This window comes from Boleophthalmus pectinirostris, unplaced genomic scaffold (assembly GCF_026225935.1).
Source record: "Boleophthalmus pectinirostris isolate CB_2022bp ecotype Guang Dong unplaced genomic scaffold, ASM2622593v1 HiC_scaffold_9, whole genome shotgun sequence".
NCBI lineage: Eukaryota > Metazoa > Chordata > Actinopteri > Gobiiformes > Gobiidae > Boleophthalmus > Boleophthalmus pectinirostris.
Genome location: NW_026571541.1, coordinates 37,411,778 through 37,430,914, shown reverse-complemented (window position 1 = coordinate 37,430,914; position 19,137 = coordinate 37,411,778). Strand labels below are relative to the sequence as shown.

Below are 19,137 nucleotides of genomic sequence, written 5' to 3'. Positions count from 1 at the left end.
ACACACACACACACACACAACACACACACACACACACACACACACACAACACAACACACACACACACACACACACATGAAACACACAACACAACACAAAACAACACACACACACACACACACACACACACACACAACACACACACACACACACACACACACACAACACACACACACACAACACACACACACAACACACACACATGAGAAAGAAGAAGATCCAGTTTTTGTGTTAAAATCTGAAACGTTTGTCAAACTTGATCATTTTTCAAACATTTTCTTTATAAATCTTGAATCTTAAACATTAAACTCATGACCACATCCCCGTCTGCTCCTGTCTGCTCCTGTCTGCTCCTGTCTGCTCCTGTCTGCTCCTGTCTGCTCCTGTCAGTGTCTGCTCCTGTCTGCTCCTGTCTGCCCTGTCTGCTCCTGTCTGCTCCTGTCTGCTCCTGTCAGTGTCTGCTCCTGTCTGCTCCTGTCTGCTCCTGTCTGCTCCTGTCAGTGTCTGCTCCTGTCTGCTCCTGTCTGCTCCTGTCAGTGTCTGCTCCTGTCTGCTCCTGTCAGTGTCTGCTCCTGTCAGTTGTCTGCTCCTGTCAGTGTCTGCTCCTGTCTGCTCCTGGTCTGCTCTGTTCAGTCTGTCCTGTCTGCTCCTGTCAGTGTCTGTCTCCTGTCTGCTCCTGTCTTCCTGTCTGCTCCTGTGTCTGCTCCTGTCTGCTCAGTGTCTGCTCCTGTCTGCTCCTGTCTGCTCCTGTCAGTGTCTGCTCTGTCTGTCTGCTCCTGTCTGCTCCTGTCCTGTCAGTGTCTGCTCCTGTGTCTGTTGTCAGTGTCTCCTGTCTGTCTGCTCCTGTCTGCTCCTGTCTGCTCCTGTCAGTGTCTGCTCCTGTCAGTGTCTGCTCCTGTCTGTCCTGTTTGCTGTCTGTCAGTGTCTGCTCCTGTCTGTCTGCTCCTGTCTGTTGTCTGCTCCTGTCCTGTCTGCTGTCCAGTGTCTGCTCCTGTCTGCTCCTGTCTGCTCCTGTCAGTGTCTGCTAGTCCTGTCTGTCTGCTCCTGTCTGCTCCTGTCTGTCTGTGGATAATGGTGTTATTATTGTCACCTCAGAGACTCCCTGACGAGGCAGTTTGTACCAGGCTGTACGAGCTGTTTAGTCCTGGTCTAGTCCTGTTAGTCCTGGTCTAGTCCTGGTCTAGTCCTGTTAGAGTCCTGGTCTAGTCCTGGTCTAGTCCTGGTCTAGTCCTGTTTGAGTCCTGGTCTAGTCTGTTAGAGTTGATCCTGGTCTAGTACATCCTAAATCCTGGTCTAGTCCTGTCATCCTGGTCTATCCTTTTATAAGTCATCCTGGTCTAGTCCTGTTAATTTGCACTTTATCCTGGTCTATAATAATCCTGGTTAAGTCCTGGTCTAGTCTTATCCTGTTACAGAAGTCCTTTCCTGGTCCTGTTTCTTTCTCTCCACATTCTGCGGTGGTAACTGGACCCAACTGGACCCAACTGGACCCAACTGGACCCAGCTGGACCCAACTGGACCCAACTGGACCCAGCTGGACCCAACTGGACCCAACTGGACCCAACTGGACCCAACTGGACCCAGCTGGACCCAACTGGACCCAACTGGACATGTCTCTGAATCAGCACAGAGCGTCTGGGCATAGAAACTAGACTCAACACATGTTCAGTCCTAGTCCAGTCCTGGTCTGGTCCTGTTTTAGTCCTGGTCTGGTCCTGGTCTGGTCCTGTTTCAGTCCTGGTCTGGTCCTGGTCTGGTCCTGGTCCTGGTCCTGGTCTGGTCCTGGTCTGCCTGGTCTGTCCTGGTCTAGTCCTGGTCTAGTCCTGGTCTGGTCCTTTTCTGGTCTGGTCTGTCCTTGGTCTAGTCCTGGTCGGTCCTGGTCCTGGTCCTGGTCTAGTCCTGGTCTTGGTCCTGGTCTGGTCTGGTCTGGTCTGGTCCTGGTCTAGTCCTGGTCTGGTCCTGGTCTAGTCCTGGTCTGGTCCTGGTCTGGTCCTGGTACCTGGCTGCCACCCTGATGTTACAGTCCGGGTGCAGGTAACAGGGGCTCTTCCCCCCCAGCTCCAGGGTGACGGGCGTCAGGTGCGTCGCCGCCGCCTCCATCACCTGTCGTCCCACGGAGGCGCTGCCCGTGAAGAAGATGTGATCCCAGCGCTGACGCAGCAGCTCCTGAGTCTCTGCCACACCTCCAGGGACCACCGGGTACAAGTCCTGAGGAGAGACCGGGACTGAACCGGGACTGAACCAGGACTGAACCAGGACTGAGCCAGGACTGAGCCAAGACTGAGACCAGGACTGAGCCAAGACTGAACCAGGACGAGACGAGACTGAGCCAAGACTGAGCCAAGACTGAGCCAGGACTAGACCAGGACTGAGCCAAGACTGAGCCAAGACTGAGCCAGGACTAGACCAGGACTGAGCCAAGACTGAGCCAAACTGAGCCAAGACTGAGCCGGGACTGAGACAAGACTGAGCCAGGACTAGACCAGGACTGAGCCAAGACTGAGCCAGGACTGAGCCAGGACTGAGACCAGGACTGAGCCAGGACTGAGCCAGGACTGAGCCAGGACTGAGCCAGGACTGAGCCAGGACTAGACCAGGACTGAGCCAAGACTGAGCCAGGAACCGACTGAGCCGAGACTGAGCCAAGACTAGACCAGGACTGAACCAGACTCAGACGACTGAGCCAAGACTAGCCGGGACTGAGCCAAGAACTGAGCTGGGACTAGACTAGAGCCAGGACTAGACCAGGACTAGACCGGAACTAGACCAGGACTAGACCAGACTAGACCAGACTAGACTGAGACCAGAACTATAACCAGGACTAGACCAGGACTAGACCAGAACTAGACCAGGACTAGATCAGACAGACCAGGACTAGACCAGACTAGACCAGACTAGACCAGGACTAGACCAGAAACTAGCCAGCTAGACCAGAACTAGACCAGACCACTAGAACCAGAACTAGACCAGGACTGAACAGACTAGACAGGACTAAGACCAGGACTAGACCAGACTAGACCAGCACTAGACCAGAACTAGACCAGGACTGAACCAGAACTAGACCAGGACTAGACCAGGACTAGACCAGGACTAGACCAGAACTAGACCAGGACTAGACCAGGACTAGACCAGGACTAGACCAGGACTAGACCAGAACTAGACCAGGACTGATCCAGGACTAGACCAGGACTAGACCAGGACTGATCCAGGACTAGACCAGGACTAGACCAGGACTAGACCAGGACTGATCCAGAGTAAAATCCTACCAAGTCTTTCCAGATGTAAAAACCCTTGAGTTCGTCTGGACTCAGACTCTGACTCGACTGTGACTCTGACGAGGACTTTTAATGAAACCGGTTTGTTTGACTTTGACGATTTTTAAACATGGTCTAAACCAAGACTAGACCGAGACTAAACCAGGTCTAAACCAGGACTAAACCAGGTCTAAACCAGGACTAAACCAGGTCTAAACCAGGTCTAAACCAGGACTAAACAGTCTAAACAAGGACTAAACCAGACTAAACTATCAAAACCAGGACTAAACCAGAACTAAACCAGGACTACACAATGGTCCTAAACCAGGACTAAACCAGGGCTAAACCAGGACTAAATCAGGACTAAACTTGGACTAAACCAGGATTAAACCAGGACAAAAAACAGGACTAAACCAGGACTAAATCAGGTCTAAACCAGGACTAAACCAGGACTAAACAAACCAGGACTCTAAACCAGAACTAAACCAGGACTAAATCAGGTCTAATCCAGGACTAAACCAGGGCTAAACCAGGACTAAATCAGGACTAAACTTGGACTAAACCAGGGTTAAACCAGGACAAAAAACAGGACTAAACCAGGACTTAAACCAGTAAAAAAAACAGGACTAAACCAGGACTAAACCAGGTCTAAACCAGGACTAAACCAGGACTTAAACCAGTAAAAAAAACAGGACTAAAACTGGCCTAAAACAGGACTACAAATCATCCTAAACCAGGACTAAACCAGGACTACACAATGATCCTAAACCAGGACTAAACCAGGACTAAACCAGGTCTAAACCAGGACTAAACCAGGTTAAACAGGAACAAAAAACAGGACTAAACCAGGACTAAACCAGGGTTAAACCAGGACAAAAAACAGGACTAAACCAGGACTAAACCAGGACTAAACAGGACTAACCAGGACTAAACCAGGACTAATCCAAGACTAAACCAGGTCTAATCCAGGACTAAACCAGGACTAAACCAGGACTAAACTAGGACTAAACCAGGTCTAATCCAGGACTAAACCAGGACTAATCCAGGACTAAACCAGGTCTAATCCAGGACTAAACCAGGACTAAACCAGGACTAAACTAGGACTAAACCAGGTCTAATCCAGGACTAAACCAGGACTAAACCAGACTAAACTAAACTAGGACTAAACCAGGTCTAATCCAGGACTAAACCAGGACTAAACCAGGACTAAACCAGGACTAAACCGTGCAGTGTTCAGACCTTGTCCAGGTATCGGGGCAGCAGGGCTCTGAGGAGGAGGGAGGAGCACTCGCTGAGCTCCGACGGCTTCACCACCGCCGCGTTTCCTGAAACAAACAAACAAACAAACAAACAAACAAATAAAAATAACAAACTAAAACTACAGCTCTGTCCCCACGGCAACGGCTCTGTCACCACGGCAACAGATCTGGAGTCTTAAACCAGGGCTAATACTTCTGAAGAGGGTTTTACGACGTGTTCTGACCTGCAGCGATGGCTCCGACGAGGGGCCCCAGGGTGAGGGCCCAGGGGTAGTTCCAGGCCCCGATGATGAGGACGACCCCCAGAGGCTGAGGCTGGACGTACACCTGGTCCCGGAGCGTCAGGACCGAGCGCTCCACCGGGCGAGGGGAGGCCCACACCGACACTTTATCTATGGCCATTTTGATCTCGTTCTCCAGCCCCGTGAGCTCCAGCAGAGGAGTGTCGTACTGACTCTGACAGACCAGAGACACACACGGGTTAGACCTGGTTAGACCTGGTTTAGAACTGGATTTAGAACTGGATTAGAACTGGATCAGACCTGGATCAGACCTGGATCAGACCTGGATCAGACCTGGATTAGACCTGGATCAGACCTGGTTTAGATCTGGATTAGAACTGGATCAGACCTGGATCAGACCTGGATCAGACCTGGATTAGACCTGGATCAGACCTGGTTTAGATCTAGTTTAGACCTGGTTTAGACCTGGTTTAGATCTAGTTTAGACCTGGTTTAAACCTGGTTTAGACCTGGTTTGGACCTGGTTTAGTCCTGGGAAAGACCAAGTTTAGACCTAGTTTAGTCCTGGTTTAGACCTGGTTTAGTCTTAGTTTGGACCTGGTTTAGACCTGGTTTAGACCTGGTTTAGACCTGGTTTAGACCTAGTTTAGACCTGGTTTAGTCCTGGTTTAGTCTTAGTTTGGACCTAGTTTAGACCTAGTTTAGTCCTGGTTTAGACCTGGTTTAGTCCTGGTTTAGACCTGGTTTATTCCTGGTTTAGTCCTGGTTTAGACCTGGTTTATTCCTGGTTTAGACCTGGTTTAGACCTGGTTTAGGCCTGGTTTAGTCTTAGTTTGGACCTAGTTTAGACCTGGTTCAGACCTGGTTTAGACCTGGTTTAGTCCTGGTTTAGTCCTGGTTTAGACCTGGTTTAGTCCTGGTTTAGACCTGGTTTAGACCTGGTTTGTCCTGGTTTAGACCTGGTTTAGTCCTGGTTTAGACCTGGTTTAGTCCTCACTTGTCCAGCCTGAATCACACTTTGACAAACCTTTGCAAAGACGTGTGGGTCTGGAAACCGTTTCCTGTCTCCCGACTTCAGAGACCTGATTTTGGCCGGTTACGCAAGTTTAGTCCTGGTTTAGTCCTGGTTTAGTCCTGAGTTAGATCTAGGTCTAGTTCCGTTCTAGTCCTGGTTCTTACCCTGTTCAGGTTTGAGCGCTGTGGAGATTGTCTGGTCTTGGTCTGGTCTTGGTCTGGTCTTGGTCTGGTCTTGGTCTGGTCCTGGTCTGGTCTTGGTCTGGTCTTGGTCTGGTCTTGGTCTGGTCTGGTCTTGGTCTTGGTCTTTGGTCTGGTCTTGGTCTGGTCTTCTTGGTCTGGTCTTGGTCTTACCCGGTTCAGGTCTTGTTTGAGGGCGGTGGAGATGGTCTGGTCTTGGTCTGGTCTTGGTCTGGTCTGGTCTTGGTCTTGGTCTGGTCTTGGTCTTACCCGGTTCAGGTCTTGCTTTAGGGCGGTGGAGATGGTCTGGTCTTGGTCTGGTCTTGGTCTGGTCTTGGTCTGGTCTTGGTCTTACCCGGTTCAGGTCTTGCTTTAGGGCGGTGGAGATGGTCTGGTCTGGTCTTGGTCTGGTCTTGGTCTTGGTCTGGTCTTGGTCTTACCCGGTTCAGGTCTTGTTTGAGGGCGGTGGAGATGGTCTGGTCTTGGTCTGGTCTGGTCTTGGTCTGGTCTTGGTCTTGGTCTGGTCTTGGTCTTACCCGGTTCAGGTCTTGTTTGAGGGCGGTGGAGATGGTCTGGTCTTGGTCTGGTCTTGGTCTGGTCTTGGTCTGGTCTTGGTCTGGTCTGGTCTTGGTCTTACCCGGTTCAGGTCTTGCTTTAGGGCGGTGGAGATGGTCTGGTCTTGGTCTGGTCTTGGTCTGGTCTTGGTCTGGTCTTGGTCCTGGTTCTTACCCGGTTCAGGTCTTGCTTTAGGGCGGTGGAGATGGTCTGGTCTTGGTCTTGGTCTGGTCTTGGTCTTGGTCTGGTCTTGGTCTTACCCGGTTCAGGTCTTGTTTGAGGGCGGTGGAGATGGTCTTGGTCTTGGTCTGGTCTTGGTCTGGTCTGGTCGGTTCAGGTCTTGCTTTAGGGCGGTGGAGATGGTCTGGTCTTGGTCTGGTCTTGGTCTTGGTCTGGTCTTGGTCTTACCCGGTTCAGGTCTTGCTTTAGGGCGGTGGAGATGGTCTGGTCTTGGTCTGGTCTTGGTCTGGTCTTGGTCTTGGTCTGGTCTTGGTCTTACCCGGTTCAGGTCTTGCTTTAGGGCGGTGGAGATGGTCTGGTCTTGGTCTGGTCTTGGTCTGGTCTTGGTCTTGGTCTTGGTCTTGGTCTTGGTCTGGTCTTGGTCTTACCCGGTTCAGGTCTTGCTTTAGGGCGGTGGAGATGGTCTGGTCTTGGTCTGGTCTTGGTCTTGGTCTGGTCTTGGTCTTACCCGGTTCAGGTCTTGCTTTAGGGCGGTGGAGATGTCCGTTTCTCTCTCCTTGATCATCTTGAGCAGCGCGTGCAGTTGCTGGAGTCTGAACTCCAGGGGGCGCGTTCTCCCGCTCAGGAAGGCCTGCCGCGCCCGCGTGTTCGCCTGCCGCTCGATACTCCCACCTGAGACCCGACACACCTGGGTTAGACCTGGTTTAGTCCTGATAGAGTTTAGTCCTGGTTTAGTCCTGGTTTAGACGTGACGTGGCATAGACCAGGTTTAGTCCTCATACGGTTCTGATACACAGTTCAGACCTGGTTTAGACCTGGTTTAGACCTGGTTTAGACCTGGTTCAGACCTGGTTTAGACCTGGTTTAGACCTGGTTCAGACCTGGTTTAGACCTGGGTTAGACCTGGTTCAGACCTGGTTCAGATCTAGTGAAGTCTTGATACAGTCCTGATACAGAGTTTAGTCCTGGTTTAGTCCTGGTTTAGTCCCATTTTAGGCTTTGTTTAGTCCTGGTTTAGACGTGACGTGGCATAGACCAGGTTTAGTCCTCATACAGTTCTGATACACGGTTCAGACCTGGTTTAGACCTGGTTTAGACCTGGTTCAGACCTGGTTTAGACCTGGTTCAGACCTAGTTTAGACCAGGTTCAGACCTGGTTTAGACCTGGTTTAGACCTGGTTCAGACCTGGTTCAGACCTGGTTTAGACCTGGTTCAGACCTGGTTCAGACCTGGTTTAGACCTGGTTTAGACCTGGTTCAGACCTGGTTCAGACCTGGTTTAGACCTGGTTTAGACCTGGTTCAGACCTGGTTCAGACCTGGTTTAGACCTGGTTCAGACCTGGTTCAGACCTGGTTTAGACCTGGTTTAGACCTGGTTCAGACCTGGTTCAGACCTGGTTTAGACCTGGTTTAGACGTGGCATAGACCAGGTTTAGTCCTCATACAGTTCTGATACACGGTTCAGACCTGGTTTAGACCTGGTTTAGACCTGGTTTGGTGCCGATACAGTTCTGATACAGAGTTTAGACCTGGTTTAGTTCTGGTTTAGTCCTGATTCATTATTTGTTTTAGAACTTGTTTAGCCCTGCTACTTTAGACCTCTTTTAGTCCTAGTTTAGATCTGGTTTAGTCCTGATACAGTTCTGATACAGAGTTTAGACTTTGTTTAGTCCTGTTTTGGACCTGGTTTAGTCCTGGTTTAGTCCTGGTTTAGACCTGGTTTAGTCCTGGTTTAGACCTGGTTTAGACCTGGTTTAGACCTGGTTTAGACCTGGTTTAGTCCTGGTTTAGTCCTGGTTTAGACCTGGTTTAGTCCTGGTTTAGACCTGTTTCAGACCTGGTTTAGTCCTTGTTTAGTCCAGGTTTAGACCTGGTTTAGACCTGGTGTAGTCCTGGTTTAGTCCTGGTTTAGACCTGGTTTAGTCCTGGTTTAGTCCTGGTTTAGACCTGTTTTAGACCAGGTTTAGTCCTTGTTTAGACCTGGTTTAGACCTGTTTTAGACCTGGTTTAGTCCTGGTTTAGACCTGGTTTAGACCTGTTTTAGACCAGGTTTAGTCCTTGTTTAGACCTGTTTTAGACCTGGTTTAGACCTGTTTTAGACCTGGTTTAGTCCTGGTTTAGTCCTGGTTTAGACCTGTTTTAGACCTGGTTTAGTCCTTGTTTAGACCTGGTTTAGTCCTGGTTTAGACCTGGTTTAGACCTGTTTTAGACCTGGTTTAGTCCTGGTTTAGACCTGGTTTAGTCCTGGTTTAGACCTGGTTTAGACCTGGTTTAGTCCTGGTTTAGTCCTGGTTTAGACCTGTTTTAGACCTGGTTTATTCCTTGTTTAGTCCTGGTTTAGACCTGGTTTAGTCCTGGTTTAGTCCTGGTTTAGACCTGTTTTAGACCTGGTTTAGTCCTTGTTTAGTCCTGGTTTAGACCTGGTTTAGACCTGGTGTAGTCCTGGTTTAGTCCTGGTTTAGACCTGGTTTAGTCCTGGTTTAGTCCTGGTTTAGACCTGTTTTAGACCAGGTTTAGTCCGTGTTTAGACCTGGTTTAGTCCTTGTTTAGTCCTGGTTTAGTCCTGGTTTAGACCTGGTTTAGTCCTTGTTTAGTCCTGGTTTAGACCTGGTTTAGTCCTGGTTTAGACCTGGTTTAGTCCTGGTTTAGACCTGGTTTAGTCCTGGTTTAGTCCTGGTTTAGACCTGGTTTAGTCCTGGTTTAGTCCTGGTTTAGACCTGGTTTTAGACCTGGTTTAGTCCTGGTTTAGACCTGTTTAGTCCTGGTTTAGACCTGGTTTAGTCCTGGTTTAGTCCTGGTTTAGACCTGGTTTAGTCCTGGTTTAGACCTGGTTTAGACCAGGTTTAGTCCTTGTTTAGACCTGGTTTAGTCCTGGTTTAGACCTGGTTTTGGGGCCTTTCTCAGCACGTCTTTATTATTTCAGTCGTTGGTTCCGTCGGTTTCTCCCGTAAATAAACGGTCCAGAAAACTGTGCGTAACTCGTGCGTAAAGCGAAGTGACGCCAACAACAACAAACCAAACAAACTCCTCATGTCCTCCGCGTTATTTCATCTTAAAACCTCGTGACGAATTCAGATAAAAGTCGTTGTTTTTACCTGGAGGCATGGTGGAGCAAACCGCGAGATAAACCATCCACTTGTTTGTCGTGTCCCTGCTCCGTGCGTAAAACGTGCGTAAAAACGTCCTCCTCGCTCCGGCGCCCGCGATCCACTGACTCTCTGTGCGCTTTGTCCCGTGTTTATCAGACTGTGGCCGACCCCGGATCAGCTTTCCCCCCGCGCCCACGCACCCTGACCGGGGAACAGCCGGGACACGGGCCGGGGGAGAAAGAGCACCGTGACCCGGGGACCAGAGCTGATCCACGGGCCGGAAAAACGCACCGTGACCCGGGGACCAGAGCTGATCCACGGGCCGGAAAAACGCACCGTGACCCGGGGACCAGAGCTGATCTGGTTCAGTCCTGATACAGTTCTGATACAGAGTTTAGATCTGGTTTAGTCCTGTTTTAGACCTTGTTTAGTCCTGGTTTAGACCTGGTTTAAACCTGGTGGAGTCCTGCTTTAGACCTGGTTTGGACCTCTTTTAGTCCTGGTTTAGACCTGGTTTGGACCTGGTTTAGTCCTGGTTTATTCTTACTTAGTCCTTAGATTGATTCTATAGTCCACCATATCAACACCGCTTAGACCTGGATTAAGCCTGGATCAAACCTGGTTTGAACCTAGTTTAGACCTGGTTTGGACCTGGTTTAATCTTGCTGCTTTAGTCCTGGTTTAGACATCTTTTAGACCATGTTTAGTTCTGATTTAGACCTGGTTTAAACCTGTCTTAGTCCTGTCTTAGTCCTGGTTTAGACCTGGTTTAGTCCTGGTGTAGAGCTGGTTTAGTCCTGGTTTGGACCTGGTTTAGTCCTGGTGTAGAGCTGGTTTAGTCCTGGTTTGGACCTGGTTTGGACCTGGTTTAGTCCTGGTTTAGACATCTTTTAGACCATGTTTAGTTCTGATTTAGACCTGGTTTAAACCTGTCTTAGTCCTGGTTTAGTCCTGGTTTAGTCCTGGTTTAGACCTGGTTTAGTCCTGGTGTAGAGCTGGTTTAGTCCTGGTTTGGACCTGGTTTGGACCTGGTTTAGTCCTGGTTTAGACCTGATTTAAACCCGGGGAACAGAGCCGGAGAAGCGCACCGTGACCCAGGGAACAGAGCTGATCTGGTTTAGTCCTGATACAGTTCTGATACAGAGTTTAGATCTGGTTTAGTCCTGTTTTGGACCTGGTTTAGTCCTGGTTTAGACCTGGTTTAGTCCTGGTTTATTTTTACTTAATCCTTAGATTGACTCTACAGTCCACCGTATCAACACCGCTTAGACCTGGATTAAACCTGGATTAAACCTGGTTTAGTCCGGTTTTGGACCTGGTTTAGTCCTGGTTTAGACTGGAATTAGTTCTGGTTTAGTCCTGGCTTGGTATTTGTTTTAGACCTTGTTTAGTCCTGGCTTAGACCTGGTTTAAACCTGGTTTAGACCTGCTTTAGACCTGGTTTGGACCTGGTTAGATCCAATGTCTGTGTTCTTTTGCCCATATTAATCCTACGGAAGCCGAGAGGGTCACAACAAACGCAAACGCTGCAACAAACGCAAATGCGACAACACAACAAAAAGCCACAACACACAAAAAAAGCCACAACACAAAAAAAAAAAACCACAACACATTATTTTTAAAAACAACACAAACATCCACAACACATTAAAAAAGCCACAACAACACATTAAAAAGCCACAACAGAAGTGACCGCGGGACTCTATTTTCCGACGGCCCGATCAAGCGGCAAGTGAAGAAGAACAACTACAACGTGAAAAGTAAAGGAACGGAGAAGTTGGAAACGTAAGTAAAAGTAATTTATCGTTTTATCATTATTCGTTTCACGTTGTAGTTCTTCTTCTTCACTTGCCACTTGATCGGTCCGTCGTAAAATAGAGTCCCGCGGACACTTTTGATGTGTTGTGGCTTTTTAATGTGTTGTGGCTTTTTAATGTGTTGCGGCTTTTGCGTTTGTGTTGCGGCGTTTGCGTTTGTTGTGACCCCTCTCGGCTTCCGTACTGTAAGAACCAAGAAAAAAGAACTAGAAACGTAGCTAGTTTGATTGACAACCTAACAGCCAATAGATAAAGAGGGAGCCTCGTTTTCTATTGGCTGATGTTTCTCTGGTCTCACTACGTCCACAGTTGACAGATTTTCATTCTTTTTTTTTTTTTTTTGGTCATCGTAATTACAAGGCTGCTGCGTCTCTGTAACGGTATTTTAAACTTTCATTGACAATTTGAAACTAAAAAAAAAAATCCTCCGTACAACCTTTAATGAAGCTGCCAGTTGAGGACCTGTGTATTTCTCAAACTACAGACTCTAATGTACTTATCTTCTTGCTCAGTTTTGCAGCGCGGTTTCCCACTTCTCTTTTTACTCTGGTTAGAGCCTGTTTGCTCTTTCCTCTGAAGGGACACGCCGTTCTTGGAAATCTTCAGTTTCTTGGCAATTTCTCACACAGAACAGCCTTCATTTCTAAGAACGAGAATAGACTGTCGAGTTTCACATGGAACTTTTCTTTTTCTGGACATTTTGAGCGTTTAATCGGCCCCACAAATGTGACGCTTCAGATACTCGACCTGCTCAAAGGAAGGTCAGGTTTATAGCTTTTCTAACCAGTTAAACTGTTTTCATCTGTTCTAACGTGATCGCACAAGGGTTTTCTAATCATCCGTTAGACTTTTGACGCAATAAGCAAACACATCGAACCATTAAAACACCGGAGTGACAGATGCTGGAAATGGGCCCCTGTTGCACCAAAAAAAAAAAAACACACATTTGCAGCTAGAATAAAAGGAACTTTCTAAGTGACCCCAAACTTTTGAATGGTAGTGTAATCCTGGTTTAGACCTGGTTTAGACCCGGTTTAGTCCTGGTTTAGTCCTGGTTTAGTCCTGGTTTAGACCTGGTTTAATCCCGGTTTAGTCCTGGTATAGACCCAGTTTAGTCCTGGTTTAGACCCGGTTTAGTCCTGGTTTAGTCCTGGTTTAGACCTGGTTTAATCCCGGTTTAGTCCTGGTATAGACCCAGTTTAGTCCTGGTTTAGACCCGGTTTAGTCCTGGTTTAGTCCTGGTTTAGTCCTGGTTTAGTCCTGGTTTAGTCCTGGTTTAGACCCAGTTTAGTCCTGGTTTAGACCCGGTTTAGTCCTGGTTTAGTCCTGGTTTAGTCCTGGTTTAGTCCTGGTTTAGACCCGGTTTAGTCCTGGTTTAGTCCTGGTTTAGACCCGGTTTAGTCCTGGTTTAGTCCTGGTTTAGACCCGGTTTAGTCCTGGTTTAGACCCGGTTTAGTCCTGGTTTAGACCCAGTTAAGACCCAGTTTAGTCCTGGTTTAGTCCTGGTTTAGACCCGGTTTAGTTCTGGTTTAGTCCTGGTTTAGACCCGGTTTAGTCCTGGTTTAGTCCTGGTTTAGACCCGGTTTAGTCCTGGTTTAGACCCGGTTTAGTCCTGGTTTAGTCCTGGTTTAGACCCGGTTTAGTCCTGGTTTAGACCTGGTTTAGTCCTGTTTTAGTCCTGTTTTAGTCCTGGTTTAGTCCTGGTTTAGACCTGGTTTAGTCCTGGTTTAGTCCTGGTTTAGTCCTGGTTCAGTCCTGGTTCAGTCCTGTTTTAGTCCTGGTTCAGTCCTGTTTTAGTCCTGGTTTAGTCCTGTTTTAGACCTGGTTTAGACCTGTTTTAGTCCTGTTTTAGACCTGGTTTAGTCCTGTTTTAGTCCTGTTTTAGACCTGTTTTAGTCCTGTTTTAGACCTGGTTTAGTCCTGTTTTAGTCCTGTTTTAGACCTGGTTTAGTCCTGTTTTAGACCTGGTTTAGTCCTGTTTTAGTCCTGTTTTAGACCTGGTTTAGTCCTGTTTTAGACCTGTTTAGACCTGTTTTAGTCCTGTTTTAGACCTGGTTTTAGACCTGTTTTAGTCCTGTTTTAGACCTGGTTTAGACCTGTTTAGTCCTGTTTTAGACCTGGTTTAGTCCTGTTTTAGTCCTGTTTAGACCTGGTTTAGTCCTGTTTTAGACCTGGTTTAGTCCTGTTTTAGTCCTGTTTTAGACCTGGTTTAGTCCTGTTTTAGACCTGGTTTAGACCTGTTTTAGTCCTGTTTTAGACCTGGTTTAGTCCTGTTTTAGACCTGGTTTAGACCTGGTTTAGTCCTGTTTTAGACCTGGTTTAGACCTGGTTTAGTCCTGGTTTAGTCCTGTTTTAGACCTGGTTTAGTCCTGTTTTAGACCTGGTTTAGTCCTGTTTTAGACCTGGTTTAGACCTGGTTTAGTCCTGTTTTAGACCTGGTTTAGTCCTGTTTTAGACCTGGTTCTTGTCTCTGGTCTTAAAGTATTTAGATAAAAAACAGAAGAACCTGACCTTCATCGTTCTCAGACATGTTCAGAGCAGATCCTGTGTGAAGTCCTTCACTTCTCTTTCTTCTCTTTCTCTTCCTTCTTCTCTTCTCTTCTTCTCTTCTCTTCTCTTCTCTTCTTCTCTTCTCTTTTCTCTTCTCTTCTCTCTCTTTCTCTTCCTTCTTCTCTTCTCTTTCTCTTCTTTCTTCTCTTCTCTTCTCTTCTTCTTCTTCTTTTCTTCTTCTGCTTGACTCTATTTATTTTCCACTTATTTCACAACAAAACTTTATGACTCGTTTATAACGTCACAGATAAAACAGACAATCTTTTACTACACCAGCAGTAGAAAAGTACTAACAGTAGTACAAGTACAACAAGTACTGGTAGCAGTAATAATAAGAGTAGTATAATAGTAAGGGGGGGTGTAGTAGTAGTAGTACAAGTAGTAGTAATAGTAGTAGTAATAGTATTTATAGTAATAGTTGTAGTAGTAGTAGCAGTAGTAATAGTAGTGATAGTAGTTGTAGTACTACTACTACTAGTAGTAGTAGAAGTAGTAATAGTAATAGTAGTAGTAATAGCAGTAGTAGTAGTAGTAGTAGAAGTAGTAGTAGTAGTAGTAGTAATAGTAGTAGTCGTAGTAGTATTAGTGGTATTAGTAGTAGTAGTAGTAGTAATAGTAATAGTAGTAGTCGTAGTAGTATTAGTAGTAGTAGTAGTAGTAGTAGTAGTAATAGTAGTAGTCGTAGTAGTATTAGTGGTAGTAATAGCTGTAGTAATAGTAGTAACCATAATAATAATAGTAGTCGTAGAGTAATAGTAGTAGTAATAGTTACAGTAATAATAGTAGTTGTAGTAATAATAGTAGTAGAAATGAGCAGTACATTTACTTTTGAATGAAACTGTACTTTTCTAGCTGCATAATTACATTTTTTTAATTGTAAAAGGAGCTGTTCACAACTACCACTTCATGACATCACAAGGTGGAACATGGAGCGTTTTGAGTTTTGCAGATGTAAAGAGACTCATAATAAAGATTTACTCAAACATGTGAATGAAACAAAACACAAGTCCAGCTCTGTTTTTGACGAGGAAACGACATTAAAACACGACTTAATGTTCCGGTTAAAGTAGCAGTAGGTCTTACAAAATGAAGTCATATAAAACCAAACCAAAACAAAACCTGAACCAAAACAAAACCCAAAACAAAACAAAACCCAAAACCAAAACAAAACCCTAAACAAAACAAAGCCAAAAACCAAAAACCAAACCAAAACCCAACCCAAAAACCAAAAAACCAAACCCAAAAACCCAAACCAAAAACCAAAAACCCAAACCAAAACCCAAAAACCCAACCCAAAAACCCAAAAACCAAACCCAAAAACCCAACCAAAAACCCAAACCAAAAACAAAAAAACACATTAAAAGTTTTAAGTTGTTTTCAATCATCTTTATTTATCACTTTTTATGTTATGCAAATGTTTAAATCAAGTTTTACAGTTTGCACAGTTATCACATTTCTGTCAATATTCCCAAATAAAGCTGCAGTGTGTAACTTTTCCGTTGTGTCGGGGCGTCCGTCACCTGCTTGTTTCTATGGATACGTCACCGCTCTGTCCGGAATGTTCCGCAGTGCGACTTTAAACCGCTCTACTTTACATATTTACTCAATCACAGGTGCAGGTTTTACAGCTCAAAAACACTTCGAAAAACAGACGTTCTGACTGTGAGCGGGGTCGCCTCTCCACAGATCTGACCTGTAAACTGGTCCAGGTTTGGTCTCCGTGAAGATAGAAAGGTTTAAAGCCATACTGCGGAACATTCTAGACAAAGTAATAACAGAAAAAAGAAGAAAAGCGATTGGCGGACCTTCCGGCGGAAACTCTACACAACACAATGCACTTTTAACATATTTGTGTAAAACTATGATAAAAAGTGGCGTTCCTTTCACAGTTTCTCCAGTTTTGCAGTCGAGAACATGATTCCGATGAAAATATTAATAAAATAAAATGCCCGAAGGTATCTCGGTTCATCCGGCTGTAAAAGTCCATGGAAAGTTTCAGAGGTTAAAACGACGACTGATAACGAGGATCTTAATACAGCGATAACAACACAGAGGATTAACCTTTATGTAAACGTCTCGCGCCGTCCGATGCTGAGCTCACGTTTTATAATCTCTCTCGTTTATTTAACAAGACAGAAAATAAAAATGTTAAAAATGTTAAAAATATTAAAGGGGCTCTGTTCTAATGTGGTTTCCTCATCAAAAACAGACCTGGAGATGTGTTTTGTTTCATTAACACCGTGCGAATTAAGGCTGAGTTCTTCTCTCAAATAAACAAAAAACCCACTCTGTTCCACTTTGTGATGTCATGTGGTCATAGAGGAAGAGCTCCACTGTGTTTTTAAACGCCACACCCCTTCACTAGAATCATTTGGATCATTTAATTTCAGTTGTGGAATTGCCAAACTCTGCTGAACTCAAGGTAAAGAGCGTTTTGAACTTTTGAGATGCAGACAAACTAATAATAAAGAGTGACTCAAACACGTGACAGTGAAACAAAACACAACTCCAGGTCCGTTTTTGAGGAGGAAACAACATTAGAACATGCAGGGTTTCTGCTCTTTTTCACTGACAAAATTTCAAAATTTTTCCATAACTTTTCCAAGACCTAAAGTGAATTTTCCATGACTTTACAGCACCTACGTGTGTAGAATTGATCAGACTTTTAGGGCTAAATGTGGAATGGGAACTCTTTCCACTAGGGGTGTGCTAAAATATCTAAATATCACTATACCTCATAGTTTAATATGATGATACTGTTAGAATAATTCTTTTATCCCATATTTGCTAAATGCTTGTGTGTTAATCTAGACTATATGTTAACCATTTATGTACTACAATTCTTTGATTTAGAGTGTACCAATCAATTGTTAGGAATGTGAATAATCTCTCTTGTGCTTAACACCTGTGTGCAGTGGCCTATCGTTCTTGTGAACCCCGAGATGACCTCTCACGTGAAGCCAACCCCCACTGTCACACTCGCAAGAGTTACGACGGTGTCTGTTCATACCAACGGCACCCCCTGATTGTTTATCATGTTTTATGATTTAAGCCTGTGTTGTGTTTGCAAATCCCCCTTCCCTTTGAGAATCATGTGTCTGTAACCAGGGCCCTCTAATGATAATAAAAGGAGGAGAACGGCCTTGGGTCGGCAGAACGTGTGGAGACTGTTGCACTGAAAGCCACTCTCTGCCCGTTCTCCTCATGAGAAAAACTTAATTAATCTCTTGTCTTTCTTCTTGTTTTAAATGTCTAGATAAACCTAACATTTACTTGGTCCTTCGTATGCTGGTGCCCAAAACACCTGAGGACTCCAGCGGACGTTAAGAATCCAGAAAGACCGTGGCCACGGCCCTCTGCTACGAGGTGACATACCCTTTCCGGGCTGGTTCTCTTCTCGCCAGTTGGAGTCTGAAGGTTGACGGGTGAACCGAGGGAGAAAGACAACTGACTGTGAGTAGGCCTTTTGTTAAAAAGCGAGTGACTGGGGGTCATTGCGCGTAGAGAAACCCTATAAATCCTAGGCTCTAATAGGTGAAAGGGCGGCGGAGCCCCACTACTAGATGTAATTTGACAGGCTAGTGAGTAAAAGTCCGTTAATACAGGATGGCGGAGTCCTTCTAGGGTTAAATTCCGTTGGCGCAGAGAAAATAAGAAAATAATAAAAACTGAGTGTGAATGGTTGTGTGACTGGAAGATAATAACCACTAGGTTGTTGTCCTCATACCAATCGATTGAGAAAGGAAATAGTGAGTCTTTGTGGATGTACAGACAAGATTTCTCCACCTTGACAGGTTGAAGTGAGAAATACCACAAAGATAATTTAATCACTATCTCAATCAAGAAAAGTTAAACCGGTTCTTAGAGACCTCCCTAGGAGTGATAGGACTGGTCCAAATTATTCTAATATGGGTAATAAACTTTCTACTGAGAGACCTAGAGATAGGCTGAAATGCAAGGATTTTAAAGTTCTTGAAAATAATGACAAGGGTAACGTCAAATATTTGGATAAATGGATAACAAAATACAATTTTGAGGGGCGACTTAATGTGGCAGACCTTGAGGCACTGCGCGCCCAGATTATTGAAAAATCCAAACATAATGAAAGGAAGATGCGCAAAAATGGCATTAGAGAGTTAGACAATTGGTTAGACACAGCCAGACTTAAAGAGAGCCGTCTGAAAAGAAAGCAGGAAAATAAAGAAATTCTATCGAAAGCCGACACAATGCTTTTCCAAAACAAAGACGACTATGAGACAGTTGTTGTTATCAGACGCCCACTACAACCACCTGCACAACAACTACCACATGATGTGGCTACTCCAGTGAAGGACAGCCCTGCTGCAAGTGCTGCGTCCCGTGCTGCGTCTCCTCCGCCTTACGACCCCGACACTTCAGACACAATATACCCTGACCTAGAACCGCTTATGTGTACGCAGGCAGGGGTCTCCACTCGCAGCGCGGCGACGAGACGATATCAGTGGTCCAAAACAATGGGGGGAGGGTTAGAGGAACACTTTCCCACAGCACCTGAGCCAGAGGCCTCCACATCGCAAGGCCAGACAGCGGTCACTAAAACTGACCTCTTCGATATGATAGCTGTGGCCAACCCTCGATCAGGTGACGAAGACCAGGGTGACATTATATTTGTATACAGAACTTGGACAGCTGAGGATGTAAAGAAGGCCGTAGAAGGCATTACACCTTACAAAGACGATGTAAATCAGTTCTGTATTGAAATGGAGGCTCTCAGAGACTCCTATAAATTAAATGGTCTTGAGACGCAGCAGGCCTGGATGGCTGCGCTGGGCTCCAATTGGAGCCATGTCAGAGGTGACTGGGATCCCTCAGGAACTGATGGTAAATCCCTTAAACATGATGCTCAGGACTTGACTGTCAGAATACACGCCCTGGCAGAGAGAACTAAAACTAGATACAAGAAACTGGCTAATTATGGTGAAATTTCCAGAACCAAACAAAAAGAAGATGAAAAACT

At 45.9% G+C, this 19,137-nt stretch overlaps 1 protein-coding gene across 1 annotated transcript in view; it reads right to left on the bottom strand.

The window, feature by feature from the left end:
* Positions 1-14,210, bottom strand: part of LOC110171360 (aldehyde dehydrogenase family 3 member A2-like) — a 24,449-nt gene extending 10,239 nt beyond the window's left edge. The window contains exons 1-6 of the mRNA XM_055166722.1: positions 14,103-14,210; positions 7,193-7,356; positions 4,738-4,969; positions 4,494-4,579; positions 2,000-2,208; positions 1,481-1,616 (exon numbers count right to left, since the gene is read on the bottom strand). Of these exons, the coding sequence (XP_055022697.1) occupies positions 1,481-1,616; positions 2,000-2,208; positions 4,494-4,579; positions 4,738-4,969; positions 7,193-7,356; positions 14,103-14,121 (846 nt within the window). The 5' untranslated portion in view covers positions 14,122-14,210. The remainder of the gene's footprint in view (positions 1-1,480; positions 1,617-1,999; positions 2,209-4,493; positions 4,580-4,737; positions 4,970-7,192; positions 7,357-14,102) is intronic.
* Positions 14,211-19,137: the final 4,927 nt, after the last annotated feature.